We start from the raw sequence: 18779 nt of genomic DNA on the forward strand, positions 1-18779 counted from the left end.
GTCATCATGTCAGCTATTATGCAGGATTGAGCAAGTCCAGGAGAAATGGTCTTTACAGGTTGTCCGTCCTTCATACAGTTCGAGGAAGTTGAGAAACGCCAAGGTAGAAGGGAGGAGGTCAAGGATTTCCAGGCCGTGTTTGAGGCAAACTGTCTTCCTAACAGCCGAGTTTTCCAGGCAGATGGTTTAACACAGGTCCCAGAGTTCAGGTAGTTGTAGACAGGAGACTCCGGGGCTATCAGCATGTGTGGTGGTCATACCCAAGAAATTAAATGTTGAGGAACCGAGTGGAGGCAGAGTTTATCCAGCATTCACCCCAATGCAGATAGACGGATGCGTCACTGCTTCAAACCCCAGGGATCTGAAGACCACAAAGAATGTCTAGTCAAGCCTCCATTCGTATTGTGGTTGTCTTTTCCAGGGGAAGAGCACTTTTGGCAATGTAGACAGACGCTTTGTAATGCTACAACCAAGGCCAACCCAACCTTTACTTAAAGCTAGTTAAAGTTGGCAGCATTCCGTTTCTCCCCCCTTGCCCCACGCATTCTTGATGTTCCTTTGAAATAGTTTGTTAGTGTGATGGAAAAATGCAGCACTAATACTTCCTACATAGTGCACACAATCCTCGTAAAAAGGTCAAAACAGCAGTAGCGGATTTCAGAATTTTATTTTTGACAATGGTCAGCAAGACATGCAAGTGCCAGCAATCACAAGTAGTCATCAATAGCCACTCCCGTCAAGCGCCACAGCCCGGCTCCTGCGCCTCCTGACGGCAATGGCTGCAGACAGGAGAGCAATGACGGCTGTGGCAATGACGAGGAGAAAGGACAGAGTCCCAGCCGAGGCCCACGATGAGGAGGGAGTCTCCAGCAACAGCAGAGCAGCGTCGTTAACAGGTGCTTCTTCAAAGAGCACGGGGCCCTGCAGCGACACCACGTGCTTTTCTACCACGCTGGAAGCGTCAGAGATGGCGTTGCGCTCTGGAACAACAGAAATCGGTCGATGACCACTGCCCATACGAAAGGACATCATATGCTGCAGGTCAAGTTCCCCAGAAAATCAAACGAGTAGGTAATTATGGCATGCCACGGGTTGTCAAACCAGTCTGCAAAGGTCACAGCAAATGCACTCTAAATATAAACGATAACATAGCAACATTAAAGCCCCTTCGTCCTCTGACAAATCGTTACTCTGCGAGGCTTTTCTGGGTAAACAAGCACAAGATATTCAATAGGTCGCGGTGGTGCTCACGGTAGCGCCTGGTCTGTCCACAATGCCGATTGCACTCGGTGAGGAAGTTGGGGCTGGAGCTGTCGCACACCACGATAGAGCAGTGCAGGTAAACCTGTGGCAGACAGAATGCATCGCTCCGGTAAGTAAAGTTGCCCCATGTTTTTAGGTAGTCCTTTTGCCCTCCCCAGTTGTACACCGTAAACGTCATCCCTCCATGGTGACCTGGTTTTAAATGGATGGAAAGAATCGGGCACTCACGAGGTCACGGTTGGTGCTGCGGTCAGAGTTCATGAAGGCGAAGGCCTGGAGTGCCAGACGCTTGTAGTGAGAAGGCAGTGGCAGGTCAGCAACACCAGGGAAGAACACACTGCAACAAGGAGACTGCACGGGGCAGCTGCACAGGAAAAAGTGCCGTTTACCCTCAATTCAAAGCAGATTCAATGCACGCATCTTTATTTAAATCTGCACGCAAGGATGAAGGTCAGCTTTAGTCAAGACATGCTCACGACTAGCAAGGCAGCCCAAATGCCAATATGCAGTGCATCCGTGCAATGCAACCATCATTGCATGTAGTCGGGCCTTGTACAAACCACCAGCTCTGGGAGGCAGAGGGTGGCTGTGTTAACATCCAGAACAACCCAAGGAGCGGTGGCTATCGACATTTGGGGATGGCACTGCAATCTTGCTTAGATGCCAGTACTTGATATTCCACAAATCGTTGTCATTGCATGGGGACGTAATTAGCACAACTCTGCTTACGTAGGAGAAGAAAAAGAGACAACCAATGCCTCAAACCAGGTTGCCTCTGCAGGCCCTGCTGTGGCAGTGAGAGAGCACTACCCCACCCAGCCTCACCCATCCACCACAAGCTTCCACTGCGTGGGGTCGGTGGCATCTGCCGTGGGCGTGGCCCAGCAGTCCTTCAGGAAGAGCACCAGCGTGGGGTCAGAGCGGTGCAGCAGTGACGCCTGCACGTAGAGCGGCGTTCCCAGAAGCGTCACCAGCGGGTACTGCCAGGGCTGGTACGGCGTGGTGTAGGAGTTGTCTGGCAGTGTGCAGACATGGTTCACAAGGAATGTGGATTAGTGGTGTAAAGGACATGTTTAGAGCACATTGGATAAGGCAAAGCACAAATCCCAAAACGTGCGCATTACTTTTGAATTTAACTAGTGCACATCTCAACATGTTCCTGGCATAAACCGTGGTTTATATTTCATTTGCATTTTCAGAATGAAATGGCTGTGACCCTAACCTACATACGGTGTTATACAACGGCATCTCTAATTGTCTGTAGATGTTGTAAGGGGCACGTTTTCACACGGAGGGATGGGAATCGGGTGCTAACAGTTGGCCAAGTTCTAGTCCTATTTAGCCAATTGGTAACCAATGAAGCTATTGATAACAATTCGTTCAAGCAATTATTACCTGACAAATGAGGCTAAGAAAGCCAGTCCAATTGCCCTGTAAACAATGCCCTCAAGGATACCGTTTTGATTGATAGGGGCCAGTCATCCCGTTCAATGTCGGCCCACACCAACATGGTTTTAAGCTAATAGCTGCTAGATCATAACCTCAGCAGAAATTAGCATTTGAAGTTACACGTCGTACTATGGAGAATGTGCAAGTCGTTCTAGTTCCCTTATGGCTAATTATGAACTGTTGGCAGGTTTACAATACTGGCAGCACAGCCTAGCACGTCATCCGTTTGCAGTTCAAGTCCAGCAGCCATGCCGATTAATGTTGCAGATGCATTCAAAAAGCGCATGCAGCCTGCATCAGGGGAAATAGAACCAGGGTGAGCTGCTAGCTCCGCAAAGGATAAAATAAGCACGACTTACAGCTCGCTTCGAGGCAGAGCTAATACGGAGAATACCGACTCAAGCCTTCCCTGGGCAGAGCAACATCACAACCCGTGTTCCCCTGAAGTGCCATTTGTCCGCTCAGCTGCACAGGGTGTGGGAGGGCAGTCCTCACCAGTGAAGACCTGGAGCAGCAGGGAGAGGGGCCCAGTGGCTGTGGCTGGAGGTGGCGGTGGGAGAGTGCTCACCTGCACTCCAAGCTGCAGGTCTCCACTTCCAAGGAAGCGGCATTGAAGAACCATCCTGGTAAACAAACACCACTCATCAAAAGGTCATGCACAACGCCCTCACGGCAGCAAGAGATTGCAGGAGCCACACACAGCAGACACGGTGCTTTGCAGTCGTACCAGTCAAGGGACAACTTTGGTTAATACCGTGTTTACATTAGCCATAAACCATATTCCTCCTACTTCAGGCGATGTTAAAAAGATCCTGTGACGAAGAAGTTGCCCTTGTGCGTTGAATGTCCCAATTTGAAAATTAAATCGTTGAATATGGAAGCAGATTGGTCATGGTTCTGCAGGGAAATGCTGCAAATAGTTCATGTTTCAGTGACAGTGGCCATCGATTGGGGTGGGTCTCCTCTGCAATCTCGTGCTTGACCCTCATGAGCACAGCACGTGCAGAGGGGTGGTGGCAGTGCTTACTTGTACGTGGACGACTTGGTGATGGCGACGTTTCCATCGACGCAGAGCTCCCGCTCGGAGACCAACATTAACTCGTACACGAGCTCCTGTCCACTCCACTGGTCACAACAAAAAGTAGTTTACACAACGATACTTCCATTGCGTGATCAAGCAGAAGACTAATAACTGGTACTGTCAAAGAGTCCAAATTGCTCAAAATTATATATTAGGATCCTCCTAAATTCTGCTTTGACACGCAATCAGTGACCACGCTGTTCTTTATCAACTCGTGCATGATTGTACTCAGGTAGTTGTACATCGTGAAGGGTCCGATGCAGCACTTCAACAAGGCCAAACAGCAACCATCAGGATGGGGGCAGGGCAAAGCAGAGTCCAGGAGCCCATTACCTGTACAGTGGCACCACACGCTGCCATGGGTATGTCAAAGACTGCAAGGTCTGCAGACACCAGCACGGGGCTGCACTGCGCACTGCTACTGCCAGTCAGATGCACGGTGCTCAGGTCCAGCGGTGGAGACGTTAGGTTCCGAGACACAGGCACCACAAAGCGCCCATCTGTGGTGCACACTGGGTGGAGCATGGTGGGAGGGTAATGGAGAGTTCGGTGAATCACGAAAGATGCCCCATGTAGCCCGTGGTGATGCAACAAGTTCAGAGAACCAGCACAGCAGGATACTACTGTGCCAACATTGAACCTCGCAGTAAGAGCCTAGTTTAGGTAGTAAATTATGGAATCTCTGTTTTGAGTCAGCTACGTACCAGCTTCACTGTAGAAGCAGCGGCGTTGAGTGGGGTCGAAGCAGCAGCCACCCTGTGCACAGACGTCCGCGCTCGGGACACTCTGCACAGAGTTGCATGGGAAGTTCCTGCTCTGACCAGAGCACGTGGCGATCTCTAAAAAACAGGAGCACAACAGGTCATCGTACAAAACGACACGTACTTAAATACAAGTCATCGTTTGAGCCACGTGTCAAGTATGTGAATGAATGTTGCTTGGCACATGACAAAATCACCCGGGCAATACACCCAATCTCAGAAGCGGAGCAGGGTTGAGTGTACAAGCAAAGATGGGCAAACAGTGCTCACTGGCTGTAAAAGGCTATGGTAGTGCAGCACAGTGTTGTATTGCAGGTCAGTGCTACTCAACCTTTGTCAACAAGGAGCAGCGTGGTGAAGCATGGTCAAATTAACCCTCAAGACCCAGGGCCGCACCAACCAGCAGTGCATTAGGAAAACGCGTTTAAAATGGTGCAATTATTGCAATCAGCCATTGGGGGGCGGGGGGGGGGGGAGTGCATCGGAAAAGGAGTCCAGCTGCAAGTTTGTCCAGTAAAAGCCAAGGGCATGAAACGCATTTGCATGAAATGCAAAAGCACCAGGAGAGAAGATCTGGGTCGATACAAAAAGGCAGCCGTTGACCCAGCAGACCCATTCTAGAGCACCAAGTCAGAGGTAGTGCAGTCTGTGGGTCTGATTAGCAGTCAAGTCAATGGCACTAACCTCCAGCCCTCGCAGATCTAAGGTTCTCAGGGCAGTCGATGGTGAAAGCCCAGACGAGCCCATTCAGCCCCTGCCGCATCTCCTGCAGCTCCACCTGGATCTTCCTCCTGCCGTCCTGGTGAAATCAGCAGCCCTCAAAATCGGATTCGGGGGCCAGTGCTCCAGGAAGGCTCAAATACAATCAGATTTCGTGCATTCTAAAGGCTTGGGTGAGGTCAGGTTAATGATAAGTAAAACTGTCAATAGGAAACACGCCACCACAATGATGACAGGCAGATCCCACACGTGGGGGTTGCATTCCTGGGTCCGAAATCACTTTCCCAGGTTAACCCTTGTTATTGTACAAATGGATGCTGCGTTCTACGTGTAATACATTTTCCATATTGACCTTGCCACAACACTTCCCACAAAACAACCGTACTCACAAATTCTTACCCTTTACACGGGCATCATGATCCCTGGGCAGATAGCCTATTGTGTCAACTACACATTTATTATTAGTTTCCACTTTCATGTCTTGTGCAAGTAACCTCAAGTAGTGCACATCTTTCTGGCACAAAGCTCGTATGTTGGTTAGGTCTGCCAAAAGTTAAATTTTCTTGTTGTAGATAATGCATGTGCAATATTTTTCTTACATCTACGTTGGTGCTTTACAAGCCAGCTTGAATAGAGACTTTCTGTAGCAATACATAGTGCTGCTTATTCTACACCAAGCAAACTGCTCCGATTCCCATCTTTGCATTGAATAGTACTGCGAAAGCTGCATCCATTGGCAGGCGTGAAATACAACAGAAAGCTTGTTTTGCAGTGTTTTTTTGTGTGATGGAAACAGTTAACCGTTCACACATTGCCTCTATTAAGGTGACCACTTTGGTGACATGCACGTCTAGATGGCAAATCCTTTACCGTTAAGCACAGGAAGAACGATTATGCTAGAGATAAGACTGAGGAGACTGAGAATAAAGAAACAAGCAATGCAAGGCGAGGCAAGGACATGGGCAAGAAAGGATACTTAGGAATGGATGGAAGAGTAATGTAGCAACATGGCATAGAGTGAACAAGAGCACAAACAAAGGTAAACTGATAAAAAAACAAGGATGGTAAGATCTTGATAACAAGACAGATGGAATGAGCACTGCATCGATTGTACAGGGATAGCAGTCGAGAGCTGCTGTATAAACTAGAAACAAAGTCGATACCACCGAGGGATGATCCAAATAATTACATTTTGTAGGAATAAACAGAAAAAGCAATAAAAACAAATTCCAGATTGGACGGCATGAGCTAAAAAAATATATATATATATTGGAAGAGACTTTAAAAAATAAATTTACGAGCCAAGCAAACGTGGAGGGGAAAACACCAGAGTAGACAAAATTCAATTCGAGTCTGGCCAGACAACATCGGTGGCACGTGATGGTCGATCGGTTATGGATTGCGAAACAATTTCGCTACTGCCACAGCAGTCCCAGCGGGTACTAGGATCGACGCAAGTCAACGGTCTCCTCGTTTTCACCTCCACGCGCACGTGGCAGGCATCACCAGCAGCGGTGAAGTGGAGCGCAGCACCGTCCCTCGCGATGGAGAAGCCGCACGCCCCCTGCACAGACTCCACATCTACGGCCTCATTCCGCACCGCTGGAGACATCAAGCACAAAGTCATAAAAACATGCATCTGGATTGCGCACCACAAGTTCATGTGGGTAGCGTGACTGCAAGAGAACAACAAAGTATGGTGTCAGCGTCAACGCGAATAGGAAGTCTCCACAGTACCAGGAACGTCTCCAGGACACAGGATACTCGATACGCTGGAGTTACGGTACTCCCAAACATGCACAACGACCTGCATGTCAGATTTAGCGACAAGAGCGCCCAAGTCGACAACGGAGGACTTCCGGTGGGAAATGCAGACGATGCAAGTAGAGAACCAGAGTCTGACAGGAGTCACCAGGTTCAGTTTATAACAGAAGGTACCACGTTGCATGAAATGTTCCAATGAAAGGAAGAGCCTATTGCGTAGGCATTGATAAGGTATTCAACTGTTTAGTAAACACATGTACCATTGGAACCTTGTTTGCCAGTAGCAAAATATGATAATTGGCTCTAAGGAAAGCCGTCTCGGGTGTGGACCAATCAATTTCAAGGACAGTGCATACATTATCAGAGTTATGTTTTTGTTTGCATTCCGACTGCAGGTTTAGTGGTCAATGCAAACATGACTCCTTGTAAAAAAAAGTGTCAGTTTTGTTGCCAGATAAAAGGGTAAAAAACGAATTGTCAAAAACACACGCATTTATCCTATGGAAAAATAAGGGTTGATTATTGTCGTCTGCTGTATTAGACTAGTTGAAATGAACCCAATACAATATCATGCTTTGAACCAAAGATTCTTAAATTTTCCATCGTTCATAATAATTACATTTCACAATGGAGAGTGAACCAAAAAAACCTAAAAAGCGACACCGAATAGGAAAAACTGCAGAGGTCAGAACGCATCGAAAACGAAGCAGTTGGGACCAAAACAAGTGGCCAGAGAATCTCAGCCCTGAATCAAGTTGCTAGGATCCTTGAGAAGCTTGATATATTCAAAAATGCAATGGATCAAGATGATTAATTATGGCATCACGATTGAAGTGAAAGCTGGTGGACTCACTCCGTACAAAGACACGGTAATCACTGTCAGAGGAGCTGCGCCATCCCACAGAGAAACCCAGAGTGGAGGACAGGCATTGCTTCAGTAGACCTGGGGGAGGCAGTTCAGAAGTTGAGACGTCAACATCAACTACACCTTAGGGAGCAATTAAAACCACAGCCCGTGCCGGTTGCTGGGTGGGCGCACATCAGTCCCTTACCTTTTCTGTGCACACAAGTCTGCACGTGCACGACTCGCCAGTATGAACCTCATACCAGGGATCGTCAACCTGCAGCTTCGAAGCCACAGGTTGAAACATGGCTCTTGATATTTTGGTTGTAGACCCCTGCAGTAGACTCTTGAAATTGTAGTGGAAAGTTGCCAAGGTAGAGGCTGATAAATGCAAATTATCAACGCGAGTGTACAGTTCGTTGTTACTACAATGGAAAGGAACAAGGTCATGATGATTTTGCCACGTGAGTGTTACGTATAGTCGTGTGCTGTCCAAGTTGTACAACTCACTATTTTAAGTAGTTTCAAGAGCCGTATTTTTCGAAAGGGTTATTATTGTAAAAAGAAACGTGCAAGGGAGTTAATGTCCCTCCCTGAACGCCCCCTTTTCCATGGAGGATTATTAATTATCCCCATGCCGGCCCCGTACCCAGCAGCGATCACGTCGCGTCACGTGACTGCTGCAGCGCACAATACAGGCACCCCCACCTCGTCCAGGCAGCGCTCTTGTGGGCAACTCATTTCGCCGGCAACGGTTTTCCAGTTCACCGAGAGACGCCGCCCTTCTAGTCTTGCGCACGGCGGTGTCTGTACACACGAGGTGGTATTGAGCGAATGCGCGATGTGGTTTTGTGGCGGCAGCAGCGCCCCCTACCACTTGGCTCCCCCAGCGTCGGGTGCCATCATACAGTTAAACAAAACTACGCCCAGAGTTGTATTCCTGGCCACTGCTCCCATCGAGTGAGGTATTGTCGCCATCGGTCTGGTCGACCGTGGTGCTGGCCAAATGGTACATCGCTGTACGTTGCTTGCCCTACACGGGTACTCAATCGTCACTTTCCTCAAATGTGATGGGATACGCGTGAACATTGCCTGTGTAACTACAGACGACGTTTGTGTGCAATACAGGTGGGTCTCTGCTGATGGCTCGGACTCGGTGTGCAGCTGCTGCGAGTCCACGTGCCCCAGTGGAAGAAGGCGCAGGGATGTGGCAGCAGTGACTGGTGAGTACATCCGTCGTAATCGGACATTTAGTCTTATACAAGAGACCCTTGACTATCAAGCGAGTGAAGTTCTTGGAAAGTGTCAGAAAAGCCAAACTGCAACATTCGCTATGTAAGCCTTTCCTAAATAATGGTGTTAGGTGGCAATCAAAAGTGGGAGGCATCACGATTGAAATAAGTACTGTAATGTGCCAAGTAAACTAAATATAAATAATTTCGATTTAAAGCTTTTGTGACTGCAGGGATTCATTCTTAGTTCTTTTGGTAAAGTCACGTAGAAGGGAAATAATAAAAAATAAACATTAAAATTCTCATGACGTTTGGATTGCAACACAATCATCATCAGGTGTGTATGGGCTTAAGCCTGGGCCTTCGCCACATTACAAATGTGGTCCTCTCACTCAGGACCGTCGTATGCGGTGGAAGATGTGATGCTGGGCCCCATCGTGATTGCCAAGCCCTTCTCAGATGGTGCTGAGCCAAGCAGCCCTGCAAAACGGCAGCAGCCACGGGTTTCTACATCTGCATCCAAAGGTAAAACTACCAGATTCTTTCATGGCACATTTTTTCCAGTCTTGGTTAAAAGCTATTTCTCATACTTTGATACTGGCAAAAAGGTACCATGATGTATCTGCTCGCCCAGGGATATAAATGCTCTGATGCATGGATTGTCTTTGTGCTGTTTCCCTTTTGGCGTTTTCTGGTTTGACTCGGACTAGGCCATTAAAGAAGGTGGTCTGGTGTAGACCAATCCGTTTCAAAGATGATACCTATATAAAAGGAGCATGTTCACCAAAAGTACGTGCGGTTAATGCAAACTTCATTTAAAACCAGGACATCCATGAGGCAATGACGCTTTAAGGTTGAGCTCTCCTGGATTGGCAGTCTGTAATACTTAATCTCGATACGGAACTTTTTGCAATTTGGGGAGGTGTTGTGTATGTACCCCCTTTTTACTTTTTTTTTTAATATTATTATTTTTATGAATTATTCTGCCAACAGATATAATATAGTTTTTAATAGACACGGGGCAACGTGGAACGAACACGCCCCCACACCTCCACAGATGCACATTCCTCGCCTTTCAAAAAGACTAAAGGGGGCAATCAAGGTCATAAAACTCCCCGAATTTCACACAGGAGGAACAAGGGAGGGGGGAATGGCAGGCGGGGGATTGGAATGACACCCTCTTGAAAAAAAGCCTTGCAGGGCCGGGCACCACGGAGGAATATATAATTATATTCTTAACAAAGGAAACAACATTGACGATAAAAAAAACCACAGACGGGTTTTGAACCATGTTAGATAAACAATTACCAACTTAGCCATGAAGAGTAAGCAAACAGTAGCCATCCTTACTCCAATTGGAAAACAGACTACAGTCTACACCAGTCGCGATTCATCAATTGTTAATTAAATACGGACATTACTTACCTTAAATAATTTCTACGCGGCCGGGCCGAAGCACCAAAGAATAATTATGACTTGAGTCACCCCAAAACAAAATTCCTAGACGGGATACCAAATTAAATAATCACGAAGTCAAATAATAAGTACGGAATTAAAGAAGAAGAGGAATCAAGGGCGGATAAGGCTCTCAAAATTAACCAAACACAACACCCATGGGAAGCGAGCAACACGACCGTCTTTGTCTTTCCGAGAGGACCTCCACACGCAGGCACAAAAGCGAGGAAATGACACCCATAAAGGGGGCAATGGCTCAAAGGAAATTAACACGCTCTCAGAAATAAATAAATAAGCGCATGCGCCGGGTGCTTCCACCGTGGAAACAACCGTCTTTGTCTCCCCACAACACGGACAGCAAAAATTGCACACGCGAGGAAATAACATTTCCATGAGAGATCGGGTCACGATGAAACATCGGGAACACGGTTTCGGCATAACTGGGGCATAATGGAAATAAGTCGCATTTCAACTTCCAAACCAAAACAACTTAAGCTGTGTGAGACAAAAGATATGATCCCGAGCAAGGGAGGGAATAATTAAGCTCGCTTAACGCGTAGGTTTTCGCGACAAATATTATTCAGTAACAAAAACATGGATTCGAATATTTATTTATATATATATATATATAACTCGACGCGAATCATCGGTCTGGCTAATGGATAACTTCGGTGGCGCCGTCACGAGGCCCCCACCCCCCCCTTCCAGAACGACACACAGCTGTGTCTTCAAAGCTAATAAACACACGGACAAACACGCACGCGAAACACACGGACGGACACGACACACACACACACGGATGCAGATGGTCCCACCCACAGGAAGGTTTTATGACAGACTTTGAACAACTCGGGAAACTGAGTGGATTTTCTCAATATAAGCCGGAAAAAAATCCATTCAACTCAGATCATCCGGGCCACGGGCCCCACCACAGATCGCCAGGGCTCTGAGCCCCATCTCGTCGCCAGGGCTTCGACTCCACCACAGATCGTCAAGAAGTTTTCGTCATCCAGAATGACGAGGTTCGCGGGTTAGCGACGTGCCGCTACAAGCCGAGGTCTGCACCAACTGAGAAGAATCGCTACCCTGAGTCGCAGAGCTGCGAGTGAAGCCAACAAAGACGCCAACGTCCACCCTGCCACGAACGAAGCATCGCTCCTCGTCAGAGTGACGACCAGCAAACAACCCGCAGGAAAGGCAGAGATCGCTGAACGCGCGCCACCGCGCGCCACCGCGCGCCACCCAGCGCCAGCAGAGCTGCGCCACCGTGCGCCACCGTGCGCCAACGAGCGACACCCAGCGCCACCGAGCGACCGAGCATCTTCAAGGACAGCATCGTGCCAACTCGTCATCCAGCGGTAGAGAGAGAGAGAGCGCACAAGCCGAGCGACACGCTGAGCGAGGGAGCAGCAGGCGCTCGCGGCGGCCACGCCCAAGCCAGAGAAAACTTCTGGCCACTGTTTGTATCCTCCTACACCACACAAGCTAACGACACAATTAATATTACGAGGGGACAACGCACACACAGCACGCACACGAATAAGAAAAATTGTCATTGCGTTTCAGAAAGGGTTGCCATTTCGAGGTGGTGCGTTCAATATCAACTGATCGTGCAAAGCAGTTGCGGCCGTCGAGTTACATGAATAAGAAATGTTTTAGTCATTCATTTTCGTTAACTGCATAATTTCGCCAATGAAGTATTTTTAGTCATTCATTTTCGTTAATTGCATAATATTGCCCATGAATTTATTAACGTATACCTGCTTTCGCATAAGAGTGTCATGTGCTTGTTTAGAATTAAAATTGCTTAACACCAACTGTTCGAGTGCTTCTTTCCAAGTCCATGCAAAACTATCTTATTCTTGATAACTGTATCCTGCGATGAGATATGAAAATGGAGACCTAAAATATCATAACACACATTAAGATAATCGGTAAACGTTTAATCGATGATAATCGTATTATCCTGATTGATATAACAATGGATAAACGAAGCTAAGCCTAATTATCATAACTGCTCACAGTAACATAATCGCAAGCATCCGCATAAATTACTACGATTATCTCCGCGATTATCATATTTTATGCATATTAATACACACATTAACATAATTAATGCGATTTGCGCATTTTTCGGAAAATTATTAATTTTTATTATTTTCATCAAAATTTCATAACCCGACACATACAACAGAGGAAGCAATTTGTTTTTCGAAGTCTGCTTTCTTACTCCTTTGAAAGGGCCTATGACATCCAACTACAACCCCCTTCCCCAATAACAAGTTGAAAAGGTACAAAACATTGATATTACAGCAGTGCCCTAAAAGGTATGACCAACAAATATTGCCATGATCCTCCTTAAATGTGCTTTGGTCGTCAGATGTAAATATGTTTAACATACCTAACATGATATTTGTGATTGCTTTTTTAATAACATAACATGTGACGTGCTGAACTAAAGCCATCCACCAGTGTGAAATGGCAAACCTTGGTGAGTGACAAATTTGAACAGTACGCCTTTCACACCTTGACCAAATACTTGGATAGGTCAAATGCCCCCACAACCTCCAGCATGTGGAAAAAACCCTAGCTTTACAGCACCGCAGTTAACCACCAGCCCTTTCTCTCAATTGTTTTACAGGTGCTGCTCCCGTCCTTGGTCTGGGAGTGGCTGCGCTGGTGATGGCTGTCGCAGCAAGCGCCACGGTGGCTTTGTTTCGAAGAGGCGTCACACGACTCCTTCAAAGGGATTGGAAACGAGCTTCTGATCTTCAGTTGCTTTGCTTAACCCATGATAATAAAACTCTGGTGCATTACTTTCTGGTCTTGTGGGGTCTTGCTTGGCGTTTCGAGCACTTTGTGCAACTACACCATAGCACAGTTCATGAGGGTGAGTATGGAAACGATTAGGTGGTCTCTAATTCGTGTGCCAGGACGAGTGGGATGTACCTAATATTGGCAAATGTTCGTTTTTTTTTTACCTACCCAGTTGTTCTTGCTGGCAGTCATTCTTTGCCATGTACAATGGAGCAGTTGAACAATTTCATGTGAGAAATGCATTCCTATGCCACTTTAATCTGCTATAAAAATGGCCTCGGTTTACAACCGTGGCAGTAATTGGGCATTGTTGGGACATTACAAAGACTGGCAAATGTGTAAGGTACAACAACCGTGCAAAAAGTCGCATTTAATATTGTACTGAAGCTGACGGTTGGAGTTTTAAATGTGGAAATTTGTTTCCAGTGCTCGTAGCCTTAAATCAAAATGTATTCATCCTTGGGACATGTGAGCTCTGAAGCACTCTGCACATTGGATGCATGTCAAAGTTGCAACAACCAACAATACTAGCTATGGGAGTGCATAGTATCTTTAAGGTACTTAAATTACATTAATCAAAGTGTAGACTTTCAAATGGCATAAATACACCCCATGCTTGGGCAAGTTGGTCCCAGACCAATGGAAGTCCCTTGCTGAAATTTACCTCCTTACACGGGTAAGGTTAAGTTACAAATCCCATTGTTGGTAGTGGATCTAGCACTGATTTAGGTTGTTTTTTAATATGGGTAGGAACAACCGTTCCACACTGCCCACCAGGGATTATTTGTCTGTCTGCCGTGCATAGCCACGCCCTCGATTTTTATTTCACGGAGCGCGTCGGGTGGGCTCGGCACCACGTGACGCACCGCCCCACGCAGCTTGCGCCGCATGACACTGATTGCACGAATGTGCTGTCCTATGGGAGGCTATTCTGACTAGACCCAGCCAAGGTCCGGGTCCCGACCACTGGCCCACTTGGACCCGGCCCTTACAAGGACGTTGGGCCGGGGGTTCCCAGGGTCTCAACCACTGGCCCACAGTCCTGGCCCTTACAAGTGTTGTGGTGCAAAGTATGACGCGGAGACAGATCTTCGGAGGGGCTGACTCCAAGGTTTATTTTGAGGCTTACGCCTAACTTATTGCTCCCACCTACACTCCTGACTATTCTCCCCGCCACCCCCCACAGGAAAGGATACTGGGAATCTCTAACACTCCCTTAACTATCCGGACTCTTCTCCCTGACTGGCTGAGGGATGATCCAACTCTGGTCAGTCGGGAACAGCGCCACTCTTAGTCCCGTGTTAGATTCCCCTACCCTGGGTCCCACTCCTCGCCTTCGCCTTTCCCGGACTCCCACGACGACCCCCTTTACGTCACTCCAGCGACCCTCAAGCACTGACCAGCTGTCTCCAGTGTTCACCAACATCTTCAACACCTCACTGGAGACATGCCATGTACCAGCCTGTCTCAAGTCCTCCATCCCTGTGCCCAAAAATCCAAGGCCAACAGGATTTAATGATTACAGACCCGTCGCCCTAACCTCTGTGGTAATGAAGTCTTTTGAGCGCCTGGTGCTGGCACATCTCAAAGCTATCACAGACCCTCTCCTGGACCCCCTGCAGTTTGCCTACAGAGCCAACAGGTCTGTGGACGACGCAGTTAACATGGCCCTCCACTTCACCCTACCGCACCTGGACTCCCCAGCAACCTACTCCAGGATCCTGTTTGTGGACATCAGCTCTGCTTTCAACACCATCATCCCTGCCCTGCTTCAGGACAAGCTCTCCCAGCTGAACGTGCCCAACTCCACCTGCAGGTGGATCACAGACTTCCTGTCTGACAGGAAGCAGTGCGTTAGGCTGGGAACACAAGTCTCTGATTCCCGGTCCATCAGCACCGGACCTCCTCAGGGTTGCGTCCTTTCCCCTCTGCTCTTCTTCCTGTACACCAACAGCTGCACCTCCAGTCATCCGTCCGTCAAACTCTTGAAGTTTGCGGACGACACCACCATCATTGGGCTCATCTCTGGTGGGGATGAGTCTGACAATGGGTGGGAAGCTGACAATCTGGTGACCTGGTGTAGCCAGAACAACTTAGAGCTTAATGCTCTTAAGACAGTGGAGATGGTTGTGGACTTCAGGAAGAATACAGCCCCACTCACCCCCATCACCCTGTACGACTCCCCAGTCAACACTGATGAGTCCTTCCGCTTCCTGGGCACTATCCTCTCCCAGGACCTTAAGTGGGAACTGAACATCAGCTCCCTCATAAAGAGAGCACAACAAAGGATGTACTTCCTACAGCAGCTGAAGAAATTCGACCTGCCAAAGACAATGATGGTGCACTTCTACAAAACCATCATTGAGTCCATCCTCCCCTCCTCCATCACCATCTGGTACGCTGCTCCCACTGCAAAGGACAAGAGCAGACTGCAGCGTATCATCCGCACTGCTAAGGTGCAATCTGCCTACCTTCGAGGACCTGTACACCTCGAGGACCCTGAGGCGAGCGAGGAAGATTGAAGCCGACTCCTCCCACCCTGGACACTCTCTGTTCCAGCTACTCCCCTCCGGCAGAAAGCTGCGGTCCATCAGGACCAAAACCTCACGCCACAAAAACAGTTTCTTCCCATCCGCTGCTGGCTTCTTCAACAAGGCCAGGGGCTCAAACTGACTTTAACACAATATCTGCACAATGACACCCTGCCATATTTGCATTATGTTACCCTATTTGCATTATTGTAATTTTATATTGTATATTATAGCTATTGTATATTTTAGATTTTATTTTGTTCAATTTTTACATAGTTTAGCTCCTTAATATTAGTTAGACTTGTACCTTTAGTATAGTTAGACTTGTAAACCACTTATTTAAGATTTAAGATTCCTATATGTTGAATGTATGCACCTTCCGGCCAAAGTAAATACCTTGTCTGTGCGAACTTTCATGGCGAATAAAACCCCTTTCTGATTCTGATCTACATCTACAGAACATGAAGAAGCAGTGGCATCTACATCTGCAGAACGTGAAGAACCAGTGGCATCTACGTCTGCAGGACATGAAGAACCAGTGGCATCTCCATCTGCAGGACATGAAGAACCAGTGGCATCTACGTCTGCAGAACATGAAGAGCCAGTGGCATCTACGTCTGCAGAACATGAAGAGCCAGTGACATCTACATCTGCAGAACATGAAGAATCAGTGGCATCTACATCTGCAGAACGTGAAGAACCAGTGGTATCTACATCTGCAGAACGTGAAGAACCAGTGGCATCTACGTCTGCAGAACATGAAGAACCAGTGGCATCTACGTCTGCAGAATATGAAGAACCAGTGACATCTCCATCTGCAGAACATGAAGAACCAGTGGCATCTACATTTACAGAACATGAAGAATCGGTGGCATCTACATCTGCAGAACATGAAGAACCAGTCGCATCTACGTCTGCAGGACATGAAGAACCAGTGGCATCTACCTCTGCCTAACTTAAATAACCAGTGACATCTACAGAAGATGAAGAATCAATGGCATCTGCAGAACATGAAGAACCAGTGGCATCTACATCTGCAGAACATGAATAATCAGTGGCATCTACATTTACAGAACATGAAGAATCAGTGGCATCTACATCTGCAGAACGTGAAGAACCAGTGGCATCTACGTCTGCAGAACATGAAGAAACAGTAGCATCTACATCTACAGAACATGAAGAACCAGTGGCATCTATATCTGCTGAATAGTGATATCAGAGCACGACTATACAAGGGGGAGTGACGTGAGTGAAGGTTTTGGGTCGCCAGCAAGAGGGATGAGACTAAGGGTGGCAGTTTTACGGCCGGGGCAGTAAGGAGGAAGACTTTAATATGACGTTAATAATCATCGAGGTGACTCGTCTCCACTGCCAATGTAGTGGTGTGGGGGGGGGGGGCTTAACTGGTGAAAATAAGAAAAAAGGTTATTAGTTTTCGTTCAAATTATAGCTCAACAAAGTGGCTTACCCAGCAACACGAAACATAATATATTTAAATTTTACCAACAAAAATGAAATTATTGACATTTATTTACTTTAGACGTGCGACACTCGGGAGGCCTCCATCGCTCCCTTCTTCCCCTCGTGGCTCTTCCTGTGGCTGCGCAGGAACTTTGGGTGCACGAAGCCCCGGCCGCACATGGGGCAGGCGTGCGGCCTCTTGCCCGCGTGGATCATCGCGTGAATCCTGAGGTACGAGCGGTCTGCATAGGACTTTCCGCACTTTCCGCACCGCGTGTGGCTGCTCGCCCACGGGGGTGCCCACATGGCGCCTCAGCTCCGACGGGCGCATGAAGCCGGCGCCGTACTACGGGCAGCCGTGGGGCCGCTCGCTCGTGTGGGTGTATTCCATGGAATACATATTATCTGGTCTTGTGTGATTGCCCTATTTTTCTTGTATCTCTTTTGAGTTACCCCCGGTCTAATACCTCGTGATTATTATTTGACTTATGTTTAACCAAGATTTATAATGTACCATTAGATGTTACCTCCGGTATTTCAAGGGTTTTATTAACTTTTGCTCCCTGTTGTATCCAGGGATCCGTGCTTTTTATTCTCGAGTTATATTTTGATATCCTGAGGTTGGACATGTAATTAAGTTTTCACTTAAGCTTTCTTAACTGACAGAATTCATATTGCTTGGTTCTCTTGGTAAAGTCACGTAGATAGAAAGATACAATAAGAAATAAAATAAGTAATACTGCATCATTAGACCTCCTTTGCCAGTACCAAAATATAATAATAGGGTTTTTCCCCTTTTTTTCTGGCAACAAAACTGGAACCTTTTTACAAGGATTCATGTCTGCATTAACCACAATACTTGCAGTCAAAATGCAAACAAAAACACACTATGATAATATATGCATTGTCCTTGAAACGGATTGATCCGTCCCTTGGTGTGGTTCTTTCGGTAAAGGCGTTAGAATTTTATTGTTTTATATTTTTATTATTTTATTTTTTCCCTTCTACGTGAAAGCTTTAAATCACAATTTACACTCTACATTCACAAAAGATAGCCGCAATTACTCTGGCAACGCCAGGTATTTTCCGTCAGTAAGAAATAACTGTTTTCTACGTTTATTGTCAGTAAAATATTGTTTCTCAAATTATATTAATATAAATCATATCTATGAATTACATTAATATAACATTTTGATTTAAAGCTTTCATGACTGCAGGGATTCATATTTTTGGTTCTTTCGGTAAAGTCACGTAGAAGGGACACAATAAAATAATAAAAATAAAACAATAAAATCGTCACGACGTTTCGAATGCAACACAAGCAATCATCATCAGGTGTGAAATCCACAGCAAGAACATTTGAAAGTGGCGGTTTTTTCTTAACGTCAACACCACGGACAG

At 46.9% G+C, this 18779-nt stretch overlaps 1 protein-coding gene and 1 long non-coding RNA gene across 2 annotated transcripts; one reads left to right on the plus strand and one right to left on the minus strand.

The window, feature by feature from the left end:
• Positions 1-651: 651 nt before the first annotated feature.
• LOC144737589 (zona pellucida sperm-binding protein 4-like) lies at positions 652-8000 on the minus strand. The gene is made up of 11 exons (XM_078620348.1): positions 7892-8000; positions 6755-6876; positions 5239-5353; positions 4498-4632; positions 4127-4305; positions 3740-3837; positions 3208-3335; positions 2089-2278; positions 1492-1627; positions 1252-1345; positions 652-980 (listed from the first exon to the last, which is right to left on the minus strand). Exons 3-11 carry the CDS (start codon positions 5315-5317, stop codon positions 721-723), a joined length of 1299 nt encoding a protein of 432 aa, XP_078476474.1. The 5' UTR covers positions 5318-5353; positions 6755-6876; positions 7892-8000; the 3' UTR covers positions 652-720.
• A 4757-nt stretch (positions 8001-12757) lies between these two features.
• Positions 12758-13385, plus strand: LOC144737590 (uncharacterized). Its single transcript, XR_013589039.1, has 2 exons — positions 12758-13060; positions 13211-13385. It is a non-coding gene; the product is annotated as an uncharacterized LOC144737590 (long non-coding RNA).
• Positions 13386-18779: the final 5394 nt, after the last annotated feature.

Source organism: Lampetra planeri, chromosome 72, assembly GCF_965212315.1.
Source record: "Lampetra planeri chromosome 72, kcLamPlan1.2.h2, whole genome shotgun sequence".
NCBI lineage: Eukaryota > Metazoa > Chordata > Hyperoartia > Petromyzontiformes > Petromyzontidae > Lampetra > Lampetra planeri.